The 21,815-nt window shown below is 40.6% G+C and overlaps 1 protein-coding gene across 2 annotated transcripts in view; it reads left to right on the top strand.

Annotated features, from left to right (window-relative positions):
* mgat4c (mgat4 family member C) overlaps positions 1–10,990 on the top strand; it is a 96,548-nt gene extending 85,558 nt beyond the window's left edge. For both annotated transcript variants that reach the window (XM_018672578.2, XM_018672580.2), the window contains 3 exons: positions 4,643–4,794; positions 5,447–5,594; positions 6,162–10,990. In XM_018672578.2, coding sequence (XP_018528094.1) covers positions 4,666–4,794; positions 5,447–5,594; positions 6,162–7,318 — 1,434 coding nt within the window. In that variant the 5' untranslated portion in view covers positions 4,643–4,665 and the 3' untranslated portion in view covers positions 7,319–10,990. The remainder of the gene's footprint in view (positions 1–4,642; positions 4,795–5,446; positions 5,595–6,161) is intronic.
* The last annotated feature ends 10,825 nt before the right edge of the window (positions 10,991–21,815 follow it).

A 21,815-nucleotide genomic window follows, 5' to 3' on the forward strand; every position in this document is an offset into this window, starting at 1 on the left:
GGGGACATCTGAGGGAGTGTGTGACTGCCAGGATGACACACCCATTAAAACACACTTAGTCCATTTCACTGCTACAGTTCCGCTCTGGATTCATGCCACAAGAATGAACACAATAGTACACAATATGCTTTCCTCTTGTTAATGGATGTTTGCAGTGTTTTCATACCATCAACCATACAGTATATCCGTATATATCTATATATGCCTAGTCTGGAGCATATTCCAAGAATATACAGTAGACTGGAAATACAGATGGTGATGTTTTAGGTATTCTGCTATGCACCTTAGTCACACTTAAATCTGGGTTAACAGAAGCAAGCATGTTTCCCAGCTGCACCTTTGGCAGGATGAGCATCTCATCCTCTCCTTGCTCTGAGCCCATGCTAAATTATTGAAACAAGAGAGGCGCCTCGCTTTGTCTTGTATCATCAGGATAGACATACACGACTCCAGTCTGAGAGATCAGCCTCTTCCCAACATGAAGCAGAAAAGTTGTTTAATTGTAGCTCTCCCACCGGATCACACAAGGGATTCCTTTTAGTTTAATTGTAGGTCAGGCGTCTCAACGTAGCTTATGTCTTTGCAGAGGGAAAGAGCTGCTGCTGAGTTCTCACAATAGAAGATGGGGCAAGCACTGATAAGCAAGAGCTACCTGAGCTATGCTGTCAGGAGAACTCTTGTACTTGTAGCCATCAGCTGAGATTCCTCCTGAGTGGCCCTAATGATTCTTCTCATCATCATGCTGCTCTCAGCTTTCTCCAGCAGCTCTCTGCTATTTACTGGAGACACATCCATGCATACAGTGGAAAGAATGGAACATATTCTGCTTCAGTAATACTTCCACAAAGTTAGACCAACTTTGAGTTTGTATGTCATGCCACTTTAGCATATATCTAGACATGTTATTCAGGGCATTCCTGGCAATATAATATAGTCTGTAGGTCCAATAAAACATGTACTTCAACAACTGAAAACTGCTCATACACATGAAAGACTGCACGAGGAAACAATGACTGGATTGCCAGACACTCACGGGTACGACGACAAACTGGCAAAGATAGTAGGAAACACAGAGATTGTATCCTCTGGAGGAGGGGAGACAATTAGACACAGGTGAGGAGCAGGTATCACATGAGGACAGGAAGTGAAGTATCTGAAATGAGACAAAAAGGCGAGTTTTTCAAAATAAAACAACAACAACGATTTAAACACTAGGAATAGACAAACATAACCTCAGACAGCGGGATGAGATGTAAGAAAACCATCCCCTCCTCATTTCTGTCCCTGCACAGCACTGCTCCAGTGACAGATGCACTTTTAACACTTTCTAATTGTTTTGGTCCCAACAGGACTACAGATTGTTTTTGTTGATTTCTGACTGCAGACTTGAGGCTCCACAGTCTGAAATTCTTTTTACTCTTATATGACATTTTTGCGAATGAACCTCTCCCTCAAACAAAGCGGAACACGCAGCCTTAAATGGAAGTTTTTGGGGATTACGCTAACGATCAACTCTCACATCTGCACACCTCCTCGTGAGCAGGTGGTACTCATCAGTCTGTAATGAGCAACTTAGTCAAGTTTGTGCAGCTGAGGGAGTTTCGTGAATTCGACTTTGAACACTCGTACAAGCAAACCTCACAGAAAAAACACGAGAAAATTAAGACAGGAACACAAAATTGTTCCTGCATGAGCCCCAGTAGCTCACACAGAGTGTATGACAGACAGATTGTCTATATCAGAACAAATATAGTCAAATGTTATGGGTAAAACACTTGGCTCAAGTTTTCAAACTGCAGACAAATGCTGACTTGGTGCATTACATCAGATTCTTGTGATTTATTCAGGGAATATCAGCTTTTGCCATTTAATAGCAGATGTAGAGTTCCACATGGGTAGATTTAGCAGGTTGTTGTATTTATTCCAAACTGTCTTTCAAACAGTTCAATCAAAAGATTTCGCACCTGCATCACAAACAAACATGTGACACATCTGGTATACTGTTTAATTAGAAAAACAACCCCAAATGTCATAATTAGTGATAATTGCTGTGCACGTTGAGCCACGTGGAGCTGAGAACTGTACACAGTGGATGGATGTTAATTTCAGTTTTCAAGTGTACTCAAAGAGGTATTGACTTGCTGAATCCCAGGTGAGGCTGACTCCTAGCAAGTGATCGATGTGTGTGTGGTCATTGAACTGAGCTTAGAGGTAGTTTGTATTCTATTAGGCATCTCGGGGGCTTTGTGGCAGTGGAACAAAAGCACATGCTGATGCCTAATTGCTGGCAAAGAAAAGACCAACATCATTGTTACTTCTGTAGGCGGCTGCTGCTGCTGTTTGTGGGCTTTTTCTCCCTCAGTCAGTCTCAGTTGTACAATTGCTATGAGGAGTTGCCAGTCCTGCTGTGAGGGAGCCTGATCCATGATTCTGTAAATGGTATAGTTTTCACTGCTGCTTATAAGCCTCCTGATATATGTAGCTGTAGGTATTAGATAGCCTTTGTGATGTCTTTGTTTTATCGGTGTTGGGGACAGAGAAACACTCCACAGATCATTTATTAATAAGTTTAGGGGGCAAAAATCAATTTGCTGTATGACTTTCTGAGTTTCTGTCAGTAAGTGACTGGCACCGGTAAGTGAGGACTCAAATGCATGACTAAAGGAGAAAAAAAAATCAAGATGTTTACTGAAGGCAAAAGGTTCAGGTTCCCAGGCAGTCAGCGTTAAAAGGGCAAGACTGAGGTGAGGTGAAAAAGCAGAGAAACTGGCCTAACACAAGAGAGCAAAAAAACCACAAGGAAACGGCTAGTGCACTTGGAGAGAACAAAGACAAACTGGCACAGAGGGAAGGGAGCATGCAGACTAAATACACTAGGTGAGGGGGGACACAGGTGCAACACATTAGGGTGGCGCAAACAATCACAGGAGCAGGAAACACATGAGGACAGGAGGTGGAATCTGAAACGAGAAGGGGAATTAAGTGACACCAAAATAAATCAATCAATACTGCAACCAAGTAAAAAAACAGAAAAATATGACCTAGCATGAGACTTTCAGAAAGGTTGATTCAACTCTGTGAGTCTTTTTAAGCCTGTGGTCTTCCATTCTTACAATATCATAAACTAATGTCTCAAAAATACCAGCAGCACATCTCCAGCCCTCACAAATGGAATATCATAAGCTTCTCAAAGGGAATATTTCTTGTAGGTATTGAAATGGATTGCATTAGATTGTACAAAAGACACATATTGTGTCCATGCTGTGCATCTCCCTCTACACAACTTACTACTCCTCTTCCTTTGTTATTTATTGTAGCTTTCAACTGATCAAGGCATCAAAGAGCTGCTTACAAGAGAGATTCAGCAAAACATCTTGCGAGCTCTACTCCGGTCCTCCAATCCTCTAATGTCCACATCATTCATAATCCTGAAATGTTCTTGTATTGTTGGTTCATAAGAAAATATAACCACAGCTTTTACAGGATCTCAGAAATAGTTTTGTGACCTTAAGGGAGGCTCAAATTCTTGCACTACCGCAGAGAAAGTAAATCAGTTTCCCACCCATCAGCAGCCTCCATCAAGGTGCCAATGAGCCATGCACAGTGGCTTTTGTCACCCTTTATTAGAAACTGGAAGGAAAGCATGGCCAGAGCATTTCTTCTGCTACACCAGTCTCTGTATAATATTTGTAAAAATAGATTTACAACAACTGAGTGACAGAAAATTCATTGACATCAGCTGTGATACGCAATTAATAATTGAAGCCACACAAAAATGCTTGGGCTCTGGGAAATGGGTAGTTTCTGTATTTTTTACAAAATAGATGAATCAGTAGATTAATGAAAGTAATCATTTGTTGCAAACCTAGTGTCTTGGTACTATCATTAAAACCATTTTATACTCTATTGTGTCTCCTTTCCTTCTCATCTTATGCCTCTTATCTCTCATCTTTTTTCTATGGACCATAAATCTGAAAGAGTGAACTGAATTGAAAATTGAATTGACTTTCCTCCCTTGAGTCATGATGACCTGTAATCTACAAACAGAAAAAGCCACATTTAAACAACAAAGAGCAGTAAGCTAGCTGATAAGAGCAAGCAGAAGCATCTCTTTTTGACTATCAAAGCATAAGAAAGTATAGAAATGGCGGCGACGGACCATAGCACTGACCTTCATCACTGAACAGCTAAAAATACCAGTGGGGGGGGGGGGGGTGGGGGGGTGGAGGCACTGAACAAATTCAGCTACCAATCAGTGAATATTTTCATTTTTATGATAAAGAAACACATTTGATTCACATCAACGATCCTTTGTTGAGCACATCGATATCCTTTATGTCTTGTAGTGCCTTCAGCTTCTCTCATATGATTTGCCAATCAGTGGATTTGGTCCACCTCTCTCCCAGGCTCATTATCTTTCCCTCTTTCTCTATCACACATCATTAGAAATCTGTTGAAGAATAATTATGATCCAAGTGGAAGATAATCACGTCATACGTTGTTGTATGGTCCTAAAATTAATTCCCCCGCAATCTGTTGATGCTCGATAAAAAGGCAAATTATAGGCATGCAGCACTTCAGGCTGACAGCAGTCAGAGCGAGTCCGGTCTAACAAGTCATTTCTCATGTTCTTCTCATGCAGATCATAGTGAGAGAGCGTGCAGCATGAGGCTGTTGTGGAAATCCCTGGACAAGATGAGGTGTCTGAGGAAACGCTCCACTATTCCCTTCCTCGGCTTCCTCATCACCTTCCTCCTCTTCCTGAACCTCTACATTGAAGATGGCTACGTGCTGGTTCGTAAATTATGTTGTGCTATCAGCAAGCATTTCCCGAATTAGATATTTAAATGAAGTGCTCAGTCAGTATTTGTAGACCATCTCGATGTCTTCAAAAGAAATTTAACCAAATATGCCTTTAAAACCAAATGTGTTCTTGTATTTGTTCACCCATGTTGTCCCTTTTATAATTGCTTGTTTTTAAAAAGAAACATGTTTAAATTTTCATAACATGGACCCAAGTTGAAATCATCCAGATGATTTATTTCTTATTCATGATGCCATCAAAACTTGGTGATCACAGTACATTATCCGTGTTTGTTATTTAAATTATTAAGAGGGAGTTCACATTTTCAGCTCTCTGGTGCTCTTCTCAAGTCCATTTACTCGGCTCTGCAAACTGCCTGAAGGGGTTTTAAGAATCCTTTTGTCTCCAAACGTCGAAGGGTTAGCTCAGCCACATCAAAACACATATTGTCTCAAGTTTGTGCAAGATGTTAATGACAAGTTTAGGAAAACAAATTCTGGTTTTCCCTTCATCTGAATTATTCACAGTAGAAATTGAATTTTTCCTGTCCCTTCTCTGCAAGAGTTATGACAGCTTGTACCTGTTTTTTTCCTTCATTGTAATAATGTGCAGTAATGTTGTGTTTTTCATGTTGTCTTCCAGGAAGAGGATAAAAGACAGCTTAGGGAAACATCAGTCCATCCTCCGAGCTCAGAACGATACGTTCATACCTTCAGAGACCTGAGTAATTTCTCTGGAACCATTAATGTCACGTATCGTTATCTCGCTGGAACCCCACTGAACCGCAAGAGTAAGTTTAGTGTTTCTTTAAGGAGGAATCTACATTGACAATTTTTTCCATGAGCTTGGGGGAGTTACAGTAAGTCATAGTTGTGCACATGAGCGAGAATAAGAACTAAAAGTTAAAATCTGTGATGTTGGGATTTAAAGTACAACCATAAAATGTAACAGCTCCACACAGACTTTTTTACCTCAGAATTAAACATTGTATGCACAACTCTTCTCCGGTACATCATGCTTTATTCACAAAATATTTATTTCTATGTTTCAATCTGAACTGCATTTCATCTTAAGTATTCAAACAAATGTGTAAAATCATCATTTGGAATATTATAGCTATGGTTTGACATGATATTTAACTTTAGTTCTACTTACTAGCTGTTTTTAGAGCTTTCAACCTCATCTCATGGTGCTCAGCAGCAGATGCACTTTGCTCAGCTGTCATGACAATGCCACAGGGTCATCATGTCTGGAACTTAAGCACACCTTGAGTTAAGATTATTTTATCAAACTGAGTTTTCTGCAAGCTTTGCATTTACAGATGTGTTAATATGAAATGTTAATATCTTCTTCACAGAGTATCTTACCATCGGTTTGTCATCAGTCAAAAGAAAAAGAGGTAACTACCTTCTGGAAACAATCAAATCCATCTTCGATCAGTCCAGTTACGAGGAACTGAAAGAGATTGTGGTTGTGGTCCACCTGGCAGACTTTGACCTGGTCTGGTGTGAGAACCTGGTGCAGGAAATCACCAGGAAGTTTGCTCACCACATCATAGCCGGACGCCTCCTGGTGATTCAGGCTCCAGAGGAGTATTACCCGTCTCTAGATGGGTTGAAAAGGAACTACAACGACCCGGAGGACCGGGTCCGTTTCCGCTCTAAGCAGAATGTGGACTACGCTTTCCTCCTCAACTTCTGCACGAACCTCTCTCACTTCTACATGATGTTAGAGGACGATGTTCGCTGCTCCAGGAACTTCCTGACAGCCCTGAAGAAGGTGATCACCTCCAGAGAAGGCTCCTACTGGGTGATGCTGGAGTTCTCCAAGCTGGGCTACATCGGGAAGCTGTACCACTCCAGAGATCTGCCACGTCTGGCTCATTTCCTCCTCATGTTCTACCAGGAAATGCCCTGCGACTGGCTCCTCATCCACTTCAGGGGTCTGCTGGCCCAGAAGGACGTGATCCGCTTCAAACCCTCGCTTTTCCAGCACATGGGCTACTACTCCTCTTACAAAGGAGCAGAGAACAAACTGAAGGACGACGACTTTGAAGAAGACTCCATAGACATTCCTGACAACCCTCCTGCCAACCTTTACACAAACATCAACGTCTTTGAAAACTATGACGCTGCCAAGGCTTATAGCACAGTGGACGAATACTTTTGGGGGAAGCCTCCTTCCACTGGAGATTTCTTTGTCATAGTCTTTAACAAATCAACCAAAATTAGTAAAATTAAGATTGCTACTGGTTCTGACGACCGGCAGAATGACATTCTTCACCACGGAGCTCTAGAAGTAGGAGAGAAACTAGTTGGGACTAAAAAAGGAAAACAGTGTTCGTCCTATATCACATTAGGGGAGTTTAAAAATGGCAACATTGAGGTTCAAGATGTAGACCACAAGATTGCCTTTGACATTGAGTGTGTACGCATTGTGGTGACAGCCAGTCAGAAAGAATGGCTTATCATTAGAAGTATAAGTTTATGGACTACACAACCTCCCAGCCAATGAGGACTATACACAAAGACTCTTAGTATGTCATAGGGGCAAAGGTTTTTATTATTATTATTATTTATTAATGTATGTATTTCCAGGTTTATTTATTCATTTTGTATGTATTTATTGATACTCATTTTGATTGCCAAATCAATCTATAGTTTTTTATACCTGCAAGTTGTAACCTTAGTGGAGCATCTTCCCAGTCATTCTTAAGGACTGTTCAACTAACCTCAGAGTACTCATAAGCATATGTTTTCCTAGTTTTTCCAGACACTTTTATTTACTTCAGTTTTTAATAGCTATCCTTAACATAGGGCTGGGTGATTCAACTTTAAGTGAATCTGTATTATTATGATTACATTATTATGTTATTGTGTGACAACATTTTTCTGCCCAGGATAGGGCTTACAATATTCTCCTTTTTTCCTGTCAGCAAATGCTATGAAAAGACCAAATCCAACAACAAATTTATCTTACTAACATGTATTGTCACAGGGTATTTGTTCCTTCATTACCATGAACACACACACACACACACGCACTGTAGATTATTTTGAGTCAATCCCACATACACCATACTGCTAAAACAAATATTAACTAGAACACCAAATGTGTATTAATCTGCTGTTGAAAACAGTCTGCCACAAATGCATGTTTTACTCCAGTTTTAGTAATGCTTGCTAAAAGTTGCCCAGCTGTTGCAGCAAATTGCTTATCATCAAAAAAGGAAAAGAAAATAATATATTTGTGAAGATTCATGACTTCACTATTAATGAATGGGCTTGGGGCTGAGTGTCACAGAGAGTGAGGAGAATATTGAGAAAGGGACTAACACATTTAGGTTTTGGTCCTTTCATGGGCTTTGTTGACAGTAACAAATACACAGAGTGACGCCAGCATTAGCCTTTAATGGTTCCAAGCAACATAAACTGAAAACTAAGAAGTTACTGGAGGGTTTGTTTTATATTTAGTCCAGTGTCAAGCATAACAGTAAAGAATAAGTCATTAAACATAGTGTCGCACATCAAGTTCATTTTATACACGACTTTGCCTACATTTGTTGAATCGTGATATATCAGTATCAACACAACCGTGTTGGAAAATGGTTCTTATTTGATATCATGATATTCATTTCAACTACATCACCCAGCCCTAACTTGACAACATATTATACATATAAGTCATCAGTGGGTGATGCAATTAACTATCATTTATGAATGTTTTTGAAGGCTCTTCAGAAAGGTGCTGCAAGTGAGGAATGAAGACAAATCTCACTTAGGGAACAGCATTTATTACAGCTTTGTTAATTTCATTACAACTGACCGCTGTTGCTTTTCTAAATATTTTTGAACCATTAATTATTGATAAATGAGGGGAAAGGATAGCTGTAACTAGATATTTTGGGCTCAGGATCTCCGTAAACCACCATCCAATTAAAGCTATTGTGTCTTTAGCAATTTTTCATGACTGATATTAGGCCTGCAAAAGTGTAGCCCTGGGATTTCTCACTGAGAATGTCCCCATTTGGCCCTTAATTATTTTCCTCCTTGAAAACCCACCAAGAAAGTATCAGAGGTCATTGTTGCCTTGAATATTCATCAAGTCACACCCACCTTTTTCTGTTTCAAATTTTCCTTCCTGGTGTAATTATCTTCTCCGTTGTGGTTGAGGTGGGCGTGCGAGTGGGTTGAGCTCTTTTACTAGCACTGTATGTTCTGTCCTGGCTGCTGACAGGAGAACAATGTTTGTTTTCACCCATCTTCTCCAAGAGCTGAGATTAGATTGCACAGTGAAGAATGGGCCAGGTCTGCTCTTAGGTCTCTTTTTTTTCCACCACAGCACAATTTTCCCGTAGTAAATTGGTCTGTGTTTGCCTCACTCTCTACACCAGCAAAACAACATCTCCCCTGGAGCTATAGGATCTCAATTCGTTCTTTCCCCAATGTTTCTGCTCCTACATGGTTGCCTCTCTGTGATCCTTGCTCTCGGTTCATACAGTCTGCTGCTGCTGCTTTGGGGAAACTTGCTTGGCTTTCCTTTGAAGATGCTTTTCAAATTCCCCACCTTTCTCTATGTTGTTAAACAGCAACATTTGCAAGAATTAACGCTGCACATGTTAACTCATCATCACCGTGATGCTCAGAGCAATTCAGAGCCGTGCTTTAAAAATAGCCTTGTCATTTTCCATGTTCGTGTAATTATAATCTGTCAGTGAGCAGCGACAGATTTGTTTCTTCATTCAAATGGCGTCAAGAAATCACTCGACAATGCAATAAAGAGGTAAATGTTTACATAACACTGACGTTCTTTAGGAACGAGGTGGAAAGCGATCGTCATTAAGCATGCTGCGACAGTTTTGTAACGCCTCGCTCTGCTGTTGCGATAGCCACCTGTTCCATGTTTTCCCTCAAGGTCTTGTTCAGTGTCACAGATCGAGACCTTTCGCAGATTGGCTTGTACCACCAACTCGAAATCCTTCCTCGGCAAATCCCCCTTGTGCTATCTGAAATGAAATTAGAATGCCCACCACCTCACAATATGGCTTATTGTTTTTCCCCAGCATTTCCCTTGGAATGTTGCTATTCATTTTGGTGAATGATTCTGTGACCTGCATGTATCAGCTCCTTGGAGGGGATCTTGCTTGAATGGATGATGCTCAGAAACACAATCTGCATTGTGCTGCGTGTGTGGTATTCTTTATGACGCACACCATGGTGCCAATTCAGCCTAGTATTACCTGCTTATGAGCTATAAACACATGATGTCACCGCAGGGCAGTTAGCTGTTTTACAAGTGTAATGGATGGCTTTGATACGCCTCGTGCCCAAGTAGAGCAACTGTGCTGTGAGGCTGATATTTCTGGAGGAGAAATTGCTGTCTGATCTTTATTTGAAATAAGATGCCAGCCAGAACCAGCTGCACGCTGCAGATTTATGGACAGATTTACATCTTGGGGATAACAACAAAAGCTGCATAAATTCTTTGCCATTGGCAGCACGTTTGGAAACCACAGTCCATGCTAGAGCCTCGGGTGAACAGTGTGCGCAGGATCAGTTATACATTTCACTTAATACTTAACTTTCCTCCTGCTGAGTGCTTACAGATAGTAAATGGCCATCTTCACTGACCGTTTGTCAAGAATTAAACTCTAACTGCATCGTCAGAACTTTGTGAGAAAAAGGGCAGGGATTTGTTGATCACTTGAAGGCTGGTAACTGTCTAAGTTTGTTAAAATTATATTGGCTGTGAGGGTTCAATCCCTTAAGTTAAGTGATAAATGTGAATATGATCTGTGGATCCTGAGTTATTTGAAATGTGAGCTGTCTTCCAGTGGAGCATGTACAAAGTGCATGAACAAAAGCATTTTCAATGGATAAAACAACTCCTTTTGTACATCAGGATCTATGAGTTATTGTTCTGCTTCTGCTAATGAAATTGTACTGGGTTTGTACGTAGAAGCCTACCGATACTACCTTACTACAGGTTCGGAGTTCACATGTGCTGTATATTGTTAAGTGGAGCGAGTGTGTTAAGATGTTGTTTCTGTGTCTGTTTTACTTTCCATCGTTCTCTAAATGGTACTGTATTGTAAGATGACATATATTTTTTTACACGTATCATTTCAAATGTTGTATTGTATATATTGTACTTATAATGAAATTAGATTAAACGAATGAATGCCAACTTTGTGGTGCTTTGACTGCTGAGACAGAGCTGTGTGTGAGAGACCTTGAGAGAGTACAAAATATTGAATATGTGTCTGCTGTGTCAAGGCTTGAATATTGGTTCAAATGCCTTGAGGAAAGCAAAACACTATTTACATGACCCCAAATCAAAAATGCCATAGCGCTGTCTTCGTCTGAACATGTTTTGTTTAAGTGTAAGAAATGTTTATAAATAAAAGTAGAACATACAGTTATGGTATGCATTTTAAATGAAAAAGATAACTGACATTTGCAGTTCCTTGAAACTTGCAGTGAGAGCAACCCTGGTTAAATCTTGCTGTAGCCGACAGCAAAAGCCATACATTATTCATTTCAATATTCATATTCTTTCTGCTTTTTTTTAAACTGCATACTTAATGAAGGCATGGGGATGACGCTTGGGGGGATACTGTACTGTTTAAAGCTTCATGCTCTTTGTGTATTTGTCAAGAGGGGTCATATATTTTCTCATACAAAGTGCACTGTCAGACACCTGGGAACATAGCTGACGAGGAAAACAGACAAAATGCATTCTGGAGGAAACAGTATTGCAGTCGATAAAGCAATTTATCTAATGCAGGTTAGTGTATAATTATTGTTGTCTGTGTGAAGAGACACATCAGGCTCAGTGTTTAATCTCTGGAGCACAGAGCATTTCACATTAAAAAACTAAAACCACACCATTTCTTCTTGGTGTCTTAAATTAGTTCATTCACATCAAGTGTTCCTCATAACTTCAGATCATGTCTCACAAACAAGACATTTTTCAAAGGTATTAAAAGTAACTGAGCTGATTGTTGTCTGCACAGCCATAGTTGAACTGCAAAGGAGAAAAAATAAATAAATAAATAAAAATGGTACACAGCCAACTTAATCTTAATGGCAGAATTGAGTGGCTGGCAGAGTCGAAATTCATTTTTATCCTTTCATATACAGATATTTGTTGAGGCAGATAAAACCAATTTGTAATAAAGAGATGCCCTTTAACATTAACACCAAAACCTCAAAGAGTAAATAGCACACTGTAGGAACAAAATAGGCTTGAAGGTCCACTTGCTATAATAATAATAAACTTTATTTCTATAGCAGATTTCAAAACCAGAGTTCCAAAGTGCTCCACATAATACAGTTCCATACAATACAGTACTACTAGTACTACTTTTTTTTTTTTTTTTTTTGCTTTCAAATGCATTCAACAGTCAGTTTTTGGCACCATCACATGACCCAAGTGTGGAGGTAGCACTGGATATGAGTCTTTTTGATTATTCACCAAACATTTCACCAAACTAAAATGTCATTCCTCACTGGTTCTGAAAGAGAATTGTCTCAGCCACACACACAGAGAGGAGCAGATACTCTGTATTGAACAGACTGGGCATTCACAGTGTCATGCTAATTGCCACTACCAATTGCATGTTTAATAAAGAACATCTGCCATATTGAATTTATATTTACAACAATGCTACTACATCAAACAAAGACAGACTTCTTAAAAGGTTTTTTTTTAATCAGTATGCGATCAATAAACAAAATCACAGTTATTACAGGTTTCTTGAGAGAGGTTTGATAAAGGCTACTTTTGATAATGGAGGTGAGCTTCATACATCAGTCTTTCATAGTACCAGCACCATTTCAGAGTCCTTGAGTGTTTTGTCCCCACTTCTCTCCATATCCTGTCCTTCAAAGTCATCCAGAACCAAATGGAAGGTAAGCGTATATGACGGCCGAGTACCTGAGAAACCACAGCTAATGCACACTATGAAGGAGCCAGGGTAGCAAGTAAAAAACCAATATCCCACATAACAAGACCTGCACTGTGCACAGCAGGAGACATCGGCCAATCAATTGCTGTGGTTGCTATGGTGCTGCCAGCACGCACCTACACAGGAGGGCAAACCCCACATGATACCGGGCTGATATGGATTGTGCGGATTTCCTGATTTGCCGTTTGATCTGTCCTGCTCTGCTGCCTCTGGGAACCTGCCTGATTTTAATTCCACCTCGCTTTCACTATCCATCCATTAAGAAGCAACAGTGGTGTGTGCAGCAAATCAAAAGAACAATGGACAACACAGCCTGTTTGATTCTTCTTTTCTTTCTTTTTTTTTTTTTTTGGCCGCCTCCTCTCTCAAGGTGCAGGCGCAATATGTTTTCAAGCACACACCAGTGCAGCATCAAAGCTTGTCAATAGCTTTTGAGTAGTACATTTTGTGCTTTGTGTTTCATGGAGCGTTTGCAGCACAGACCCACATGAGCCAGGTGCACAGGCTGAGGTGGGGCTAAGCTGGAGAAATGGAGGTGGGGAGATAAAAGACATGTTGGTGAAGCTGAAGAGAAGTGAAATGAACAGACGAATGGGTAAGTACAGGGATTTAAAAGGACTGAAGCGAGGCTGAAGGCAGGGAAACACGTAGCAGGCGCAGGTGATGAATGACTCATAATAACCTGGCCAGGAACTTGTGATTGTATGTCTGCCAGTGATGGAGGGGCCCCTCAGCGTTCAGGTGCGCTTGGGCTGATGAGCAGCCAGTTGCAGTGGATACTGAGAGGCCTGAGCCAGTCTGTGCCGCCGGTTATTGAACCAGTTTGATGATGGGAAAGGAATAGGACGTATTCTTATCTGCCAAATCTAGGATGAAAATGGCAGGAGGGGGATGAAGGTGCATTGAGCATTCAATCATCTTTTGTTTCCAGATGATGACAAACCAAAGTAACGTAAAGTGGAATGTGTGTGCAGCGTGGACATTTGACCTGCTTTACATGGTAAAACAGGACGAGGTGTAACTGTGTAGGTCACAAGTTTAATTACACGGGTTAAGCTGCGCTCGTATTGCGTAGATGATCCATTGCAGTGGTGCAGACAACCTAAGAAATTCTTTTCATTTGCTGTCATGATGTTCAGCATTAACAGTGAACCAGCCCAGCAGAACACTGTGTGCTTCATTTTAACTACTCCCATGGCATTTACAGGGTCTTCATGAGAAGTGAGATAAAAGGAACGGCGCTGCAGGCGCTTCTAGAGCCAGCTCCTGCCTCAGAGTGGATAGTCCCTACGGCAAATGAGGGTTTAATCGCTCCCAATTGCTTTGCTTCACAAAGGTGTGACCCACCCCACCACCCCCTCCCTCCCCACCTCCCTCTCCTGCCACCACCACCACTACCACCCTCCCATCTGTCTCTTATTGTTGCCAGCGAACAAATCTTGCCGCAGGGAGATGTGCCGCTACTTTTCCTCAGTCCCTTCTTCCCCAAACCTCCACGTTCAGCTTTGTAATGCGTTTGCCCAACTGGGAACAGGGAAAGAAGTAATCAAAACAATTACCTAAGTCCCATTTTGTTTCATAGGAGACTTGTCCTTTTTTATGTGAATCTTCAGCCAGAATGAAACAGGTTGTGTCTTGGGGGCTTTTTGTGGAACATCACACAGGCAGCAGCTGTCACAACACAAGAAAAGCTTCAGTGGCATGCTGGTTGTACCAGCAGGTTCATCACTTGGCTCTTTCAACATGAGATCCACAGCCAATTACCAAAAAAACAAAAACAGAGGGGATGTGAAGAAACAATGTGTGAAGCATAAGCAGTCACCTTGATACATTCACACAGTCATCAGAAAACATCCCCTCCTCAAGAACAATGGAACATATAACAATCTAGATCCTCATGTGGAAAACAAAGCAGCCACAGTGCACATGTTTCACCACTATTACCTCCGGGGATTGTTATCTATTTTTGCAAAAGATTTTTTTTTAAAAACCCTCTCTTAATGCCAAGCCTACCTTACCAGTGTGTCTCGTGAGCAGCCAAACAGCTGAAAAGAAAAGCCAGGCAACATGTTGGCAGATCAACGGAGCCTTGACTTTGATGAGACAAAATGAGCTCACCGCAAGATATAATGTTGCCCGGCCCTCCCCGCTGCCCACTGTTCATATCTATCCCCTACAGTAACTCTCAGACTCGCGGGCATGTCGTCCGAATTTGTAAAGGCCTTAATTAAAGATTAATGTCAGGGTTTCTTGCATGCGCTGCTTAGATAAGTCATTTCCCCGGGGCGCGTTGCTAAAAACCGCCCAGGCTGGACACCAGATTTTTCAGCTTTCAGAACAAAAGCCCTCAGCTCTCTGGCCAACACAATCCTTCCAGCTGAAGGACAAGCAATAACAGCTCCGCTGCTGCCATTGCGATGCCACCACTGTGACTGGGAATGGGGGGGAGGTTGAGTCATTTTAATTATCACAGGCAGGCGAAGAGACACAATCAGCCCGTTGAAGGCCCGCTGCTTGTCCCTCCACCCCTCGCAACAATTACTGAGGCTCGTCTTCCTCGTGAAGCCTGTTTATAATGTCAGGGCACGCCACAGAGTGGGGGATCAGTCTGTCTGTGGGAATCAAGCTCGTATTATATGCCTCTTCAGACGACGAAGATGTAGATGCATGGCGTGTATGTACAGGCACAGCCACTCAATCATTTCTATGCATGTGTGTTCATGTAAACCTGTTATGTCAGCAATTTCAAAAAGAGGTAGATGAGATCTGAGCAACTCCAGCAGAGTGCCACAGTGCGGCAAGCTTGTTGGTTTCTCTGTCACATAATACCAGGTCTCCCTTTTCAGTATCTGAAGGTTGTTTCTCATTTCTCCCACGAGAAAGATAAAATCCACAGACAGAGGCATGTGGACTACACACACATCAGCCTCCATGTGTACAATCAATATAATGAGGCCAGTGACAGAGCCTTGCAGCAGTGTAAAAGAGGATACTTTGCTGGTCTGAAAGGCCTGTAATTTAGCTCTTTCTGTACATTTCCACTATGAGATTCTCAAAATAACAAACATGAAAGAGCCTCACATAGATGAAAACACCCTCCAATATCCAGCAGGCTGTCCAGGCCAGTAGATGACAGATTCAAGATTTCACATATCTGATTATTGCTTTATTTACTCTATTTAACGTCATTATTTATTCATTTATTTCAGAAGCCAAAGTGACTGCAACATTGCAAGAGCTACTGGGTAAGCAAATCTCTACCTTGATATAAAGAGTGAATGGCAGTTTCAGTCATTGATTCGGTCTGGTATTGCCCTCTTGTTAGCTCTTTTCGGTTGGGGGAGGATTGATTTTGCCTTCTTCAATAGTGATCGACATGTCAGGCAGAACCGATGTTATTTTTAGTCAACAATGAGACTGCCAGCATACAATTAGCATAACTAATGCCACGTGTGCAGAGGTTGGCAGTATATACAGTGACAATTTGCTTGTTTAATGGGCAATAACACATGACACGGTGTTACGATGTAGGAAAATAAAAGATGAGACGATGATTTCCATAATGCAAAATGAGTTTCCTCAACCAAGCCAATTGTTTTTCTTTATCAGGATGCTTCAGAGGGCTTTATCACTGCCTCAACATTGACAATTAACAAAGAAACAAAGAGGAGGCTGTGTTTAATTAACTCAAGACAAATAATCAAGACATTTATTGAAAACTGTACACGCTTGACCCACGTGTGTTATCCTTACAGCCAGTGACCAAAGCTGGATTATCAACTGGGCCAAACAACTAACCCCAGGGCCATAGAACAGCCTTTTGTGCTTCTGTGGTGCACACCTATAATAAAATTACCACACAGCAATTCTGAGGTTAGACAGTATTTCACTGAAATATAAATCCACTTTAAACAAGTCACCAGAGCAAAACCTGACCTCTTTGAATCAGTGACAACACTGGAGAAGTGAGTGGTGATTCAGAGGTCTGAGATATCAAATCTCTTTTTAGCTGACAACATAGTCAACTGTTTGTTAGGATGGGAAACACTGATGTTATCAACAGGCATCAGAAAGATCATTTTGGAATTAAAACACCTTGAATGAACTGAGTGTTGAGTCTCTTTTTTGTTGCAGTTTGTCTTTATCTGCTTATAAACCAGGGGCCATTATTCACAAATGCCAATGACAGCCTCACCTGTGACAATAAACAGCTCCGACATGGCTTGTCCCTTCACTGCCACTGCTGAAGGCTTCAGTAATGCTGCCCATATGTGAGGCCTAATTACTTTCTCGGCCGGCCCCCTGCAACAAGGTCGCACTTGTTATGCCACCGTCCCATCCACACAATCAGATTTCTCACAAAGGGAGCTAATCTCATTCCTTCACAAGCCATTATCTTGATCGGACTGGCTTTTTACGCAATTTGCAACGCTGTCCAGATGAGAGAATGACTTTCCTTTAGCAGGACTGAAGACGCTCATCAGCATCCCACTGAGAAGTTTCAAACTGTCAGCCAACATCCACCAACTCCAAATTGGAGTTAAATTGAAGAGGCGTCCGGCTGGAGAAAGGCCAAGACAAGCAGGCCCAAGCATCGCTGCAGCGGCAGATGTCGATGAAGGTTTTTAATGGAGTTGAATTAATTCACGCAGGGTGTAATTTGTCCTGTGGATGTGGGAGGCGTGCTAAGCCTGAACCTTTTTCGGGGTCACAGGAGTCGTTATATTGATAGACATCTGCTGAGGCAGCCTGCAAATTTGCAAAAACTGACAGATCTGCTCTGATGTTGAGATAATGATAAATTGCATTCCTCCAATGTGAGGCCTGTTGTGAAGCCAGAGTTGTATCCTCACATATGTTTGGCCAATACTCAGCAAAGGGAGTGTGTTAAAGCCATCAATGTGCAAATAACTACTGATGCATTTTTCTATTTCATTTTCCAAATAGAAATTGGTCCAGTTATTGGAAGTCCATGTAGACATACAGTATGTTCAAATATTATTAATATTCAAAGGACCAATCTGTATTTGTTTTTACATTGACAGTACAGACAAAGACTAAATGCAGACACACTTTTTATGTTTGTCAGCTGATCACAATCAAAGATTTAAACACATCTTTTAACAACAATAAATATTATTATGGTGTTGGTTTATTTTGTCTGTGTGTCAGACTCCATCAGTAGATTTCTAGAAGCAGCTAATAAAAAAATAAAGATGCCATTCTAATAGTTCTGTAAATTGACTTTGCGACAGCCTGTTCAGCTGCTTCGCTCATCAATTTTTCTGTCAATATTTTTCAGGCTTTTGCACAGAAAGACGACAGCTCCATTCTTAGTCCCATCTACAAAGCTCTGACTGGCTTGGCTGTTTTTCCAAGTTGCTGTCTAATTATGGTTCGGTGTTGTAACTGCTGCAGATCACAAGTTAATTTACTCATTAAATGACTTCAGCCATATTTACTTGCAAAACTGTAAATCCATTGTCATTAATGGGAACAGATTGGTTGCTGTGAGGATCGAGCCTATGACCTCTCAGTTGCAGGATGATCACTGTTACCACATTTCTGCATTTTGCAGTACCATTGCATTTAAGAGTCTGCAGCTCCGTTTAAGCAGCTCAGTGATCTGGGCCCAGTTCAAGGCACAGTTACTGTAGCTCACACTGACACTGTAGCTAATCTGAAATAGACTGAAGCCTCATACTGTCACTTTTTAATGGGTATTTTAAATATACTAGGTTGCAGATGATTCATATTAACGAGAGTAGGAATACTACATTATGGCAGGAACAGTTTTCTTTATTCTGACTGGAGATTATTTAGGCAGAATACAAAAAGACTATTCAGATTTATTTCAGCGGAGGAAAAGCAAAAGAAGTTATTCTCTGAAGCGATACTGTTACTGTCTTGGCCCTTTTCATCAACCCAAAGTCTTGATGAGTTTTGTACTGTACTGCCACCTGCTGGTAGTTAATCTTCATGTGTACATCTAACAAAAAGAGGGCTTAGACTTACGTTTAGGGTTGTCAAGGGGGTGCCCTAATCCTTAGAGTGGGGTAAAGTATTCAAGAGATGTCCAACATCTGCTGCTATGGGCACCTGTAGTCCTGAATGTGATTCATCCCTTTAATTCTGGACACAGAGAATAGATTTTAATTTGTGGGAGAGAAAAGCCAAAATGACTCTATAAAAACCAACTCCCTGGTGAGATTTTCAGACCTTTAAGAAATCAGAGAGGTTTTAAAGTTTTTCAAAAATAACAAAAGGAAAATGTTCTTGCAAATAATGATTTGCTATTATTGCTTTCAGTTATTCCACTATGAAAAAAATTACATTTTTTAAAATTACTTTTTGATGTATGAAGTTAGATGGGAACGTAGTACGCAATCAACAAAGCTGCTTTGTCTCTAATTGAATATGCACAAAGGAAATTAGTCTAAAGGTCTCACTCAATTAATATATTCTCAGTCAAAGGCCAAATAGAAACATCACACAGCCACAGATTACACTGACCTTTTCACTGGCATCATTTGTGTTAAACATGCATTTAAAATCCATGTTGCACGACTCTGATTACTTGTTGGATGCTTACTGAGACATGTTAAACTAATACGGAAACTCATTAGCAAATGTCACTGGTTAGAGATTTCATCTTAATATTAGTGCGGTTACGTTAACTTTTTGGGATAAAATTTTCTTGATTTGTTTTTCTCTGAAGAGTTTTACTTCATTAACTCCCAACTTTTGCAGCAACCATTTCAAGGCTGTTGTTGTACTGCACTTCCTCTAGAAACAAATGTTGTTCAGTTTGAAGCAGGAAGTTGCAGACATACAAGATCTTTTCTTTTAATAACAGTTAAAATTAACACTGGACCATAGAAAACATCAGTTTCTGTTTTTGTTGGACAAGATTTTCTCCAGAATTTATTTCTTTCAACTTCTTATTTCTTTTGCCATTTTCCTGTTTTTCCTTCTTTCAATAAGCTCTTCTTCTGCCTTCAGGGATACATGTATTTCTGTGACACCCTGCAGTCATTCACACTGTAGATCAGGCCAAGGGACTACTTAAACAACACTGCCATCCGCTGCCTGTGATGGGCACATACACTGTTGGTGGTCACTGATATGAGAAGAATAACAATGGAGGCTGCTTATATGATATTTTTGAACCTTTATTTACGTGACATTTGCCCTTTTCTTGCTACAAATGATTTGACACATTCAACAAGATTCACCTAAAGCTTCCTGGAGATTTTAGATGCAAACATGTAACTCAGGCACATTAGCAGTAATTGCTGAGGGAAATCTTTAACAGCAGTTTTGTAATTTTGCCAAACTGGATAAGCTTCTACCTGGACTTAATAAAAGACAAGAGCAGTGACAGCTACAAATGATTTTATGCTATCAGTGTAGTCTGGGTCAGTCTGGACTAAATAGATTAAATGAGATATCATGTAAGTGTGTCCACACTTGCTGACCTGAACGTTGCCTGAACTACATCATTTGTCAACTCTTCTGCTGAAGCTCAGAGGTTATTTTTGCTTTTTACTTCATACGCATTAGAAAATTGAATTGATTCATCTGATATAGAACCTAGAAAAACACTTAACATTTTCATATTAAAGGACTGATTCTCTTGGGATCCAATGGTATCTAGAGAGGCAGTCAGATTAAGTTCCCCCTGCTGATGTTTAAAGCTATCTGTCTCTGAGATTTCTGCTGTCACCCCACTGCAATGGAGGTGAATGTAATTTTCTTTTCTGATGCTCAAAGAATTGAAAAATTACATTTGAAGTTTTCATTGGAACCTTTTTCTACCAAGAGAAATAGTCCCACTGAAAAGCAGCTCACAGTGAGGTCTGTGGATTATCCCCAGTAACTGGAGTGTTGTTTTTGGAGATACAAAACCTCAGCACCCCTGTAAGACCCAGAATATTGGCTTGGCCTGCTACCACCAAAAAATGTGTTTGGGGATTTGGGTGCACTGACCCCTGGAGATGAGGGGGTAGTAACTTTATTGGATAATACAGCTGAATTTGATCTTTCACAAAACTTAGCAAAGCCCCAAATGCCACTTTATTATAGCTCATCAGTCTGCTCTTGCACTATAATTTAGTTGCTCTACCACTTATTTCAAAGTATATGTTGAATGTTACAAAATCTGGAAAACCCATGGCATTAATCTTTGATTCAAGGTTCTATTTTGAGATGTCTGTGTAGATGGAATAAAAATGATCATCAGAGTATTTTCAAAATTCTGTAGAATGCTTGATTCAAGTATTTGGATTCAACATTTTTAAATATCATTTAAAAAACACTTAGTGGTTGTGAGCACCCTGTGGCTGGACTGAGTTCAGATTTTGCAGGATACTGAGTGAGTAAGTTTGACCACTTTAATATGTGGTTTTGAAGGGCTGATCACAGCGTGAGTGAGATCCAGTTTTTGTGCCTTCTGATGTATCACTTCACGCATCTTGACAAGTCTAACGAAACCGTTCAGGTAGAACAAAACAAGTTATTTGTAGCAAATCCTGTGGCAGCAATTACTGCAGCTGGTTAGATGAGTGAGCTTCAGGGAGAGATGAACACACACAGATACAATCAAAAAAGAATGTATTGTGTTAATTAAACATATTCAAGCGTCTGCTGAGGAACTCAGAGTACTTATCGTTTTCTTAAAAACGAAAATCAAAGTTCTACCTCACCTGCTCACTGGCTCACAGTATAAACTGTGCAGCTCGGTGTGCTGCACTTCATCCAGGATTTTTGGCTGTCAGGGTTAAGAGCCAAGTTTCAAAGGAGGACACCAAAGCACTTTGATTTGTAGATGAAACTGCCATTTATCAAGGCCGAGACTCTCATTCACTGCAGTCAAAAGTCTGTTTTATCTGCTAACGCTGAAATGACTTATGTGCCCTTTTGAAAAATGTTCACCACAGTACATACTAATAAGAGCACACACTGACCCAGTCATATTAAAATGTGCTGAATTTTAACATAAAGAAATCCTTATTGCACTAATTTCCAGATTATCAAACTGAA

This window comes from Lates calcarifer, linkage group LG10 (assembly GCF_001640805.2).
Source record: "Lates calcarifer isolate ASB-BC8 linkage group LG10, TLL_Latcal_v3, whole genome shotgun sequence".
Classification (NCBI taxonomy): domain Eukaryota; kingdom Metazoa; phylum Chordata; class Actinopteri; family Centropomidae; genus Lates; species Lates calcarifer.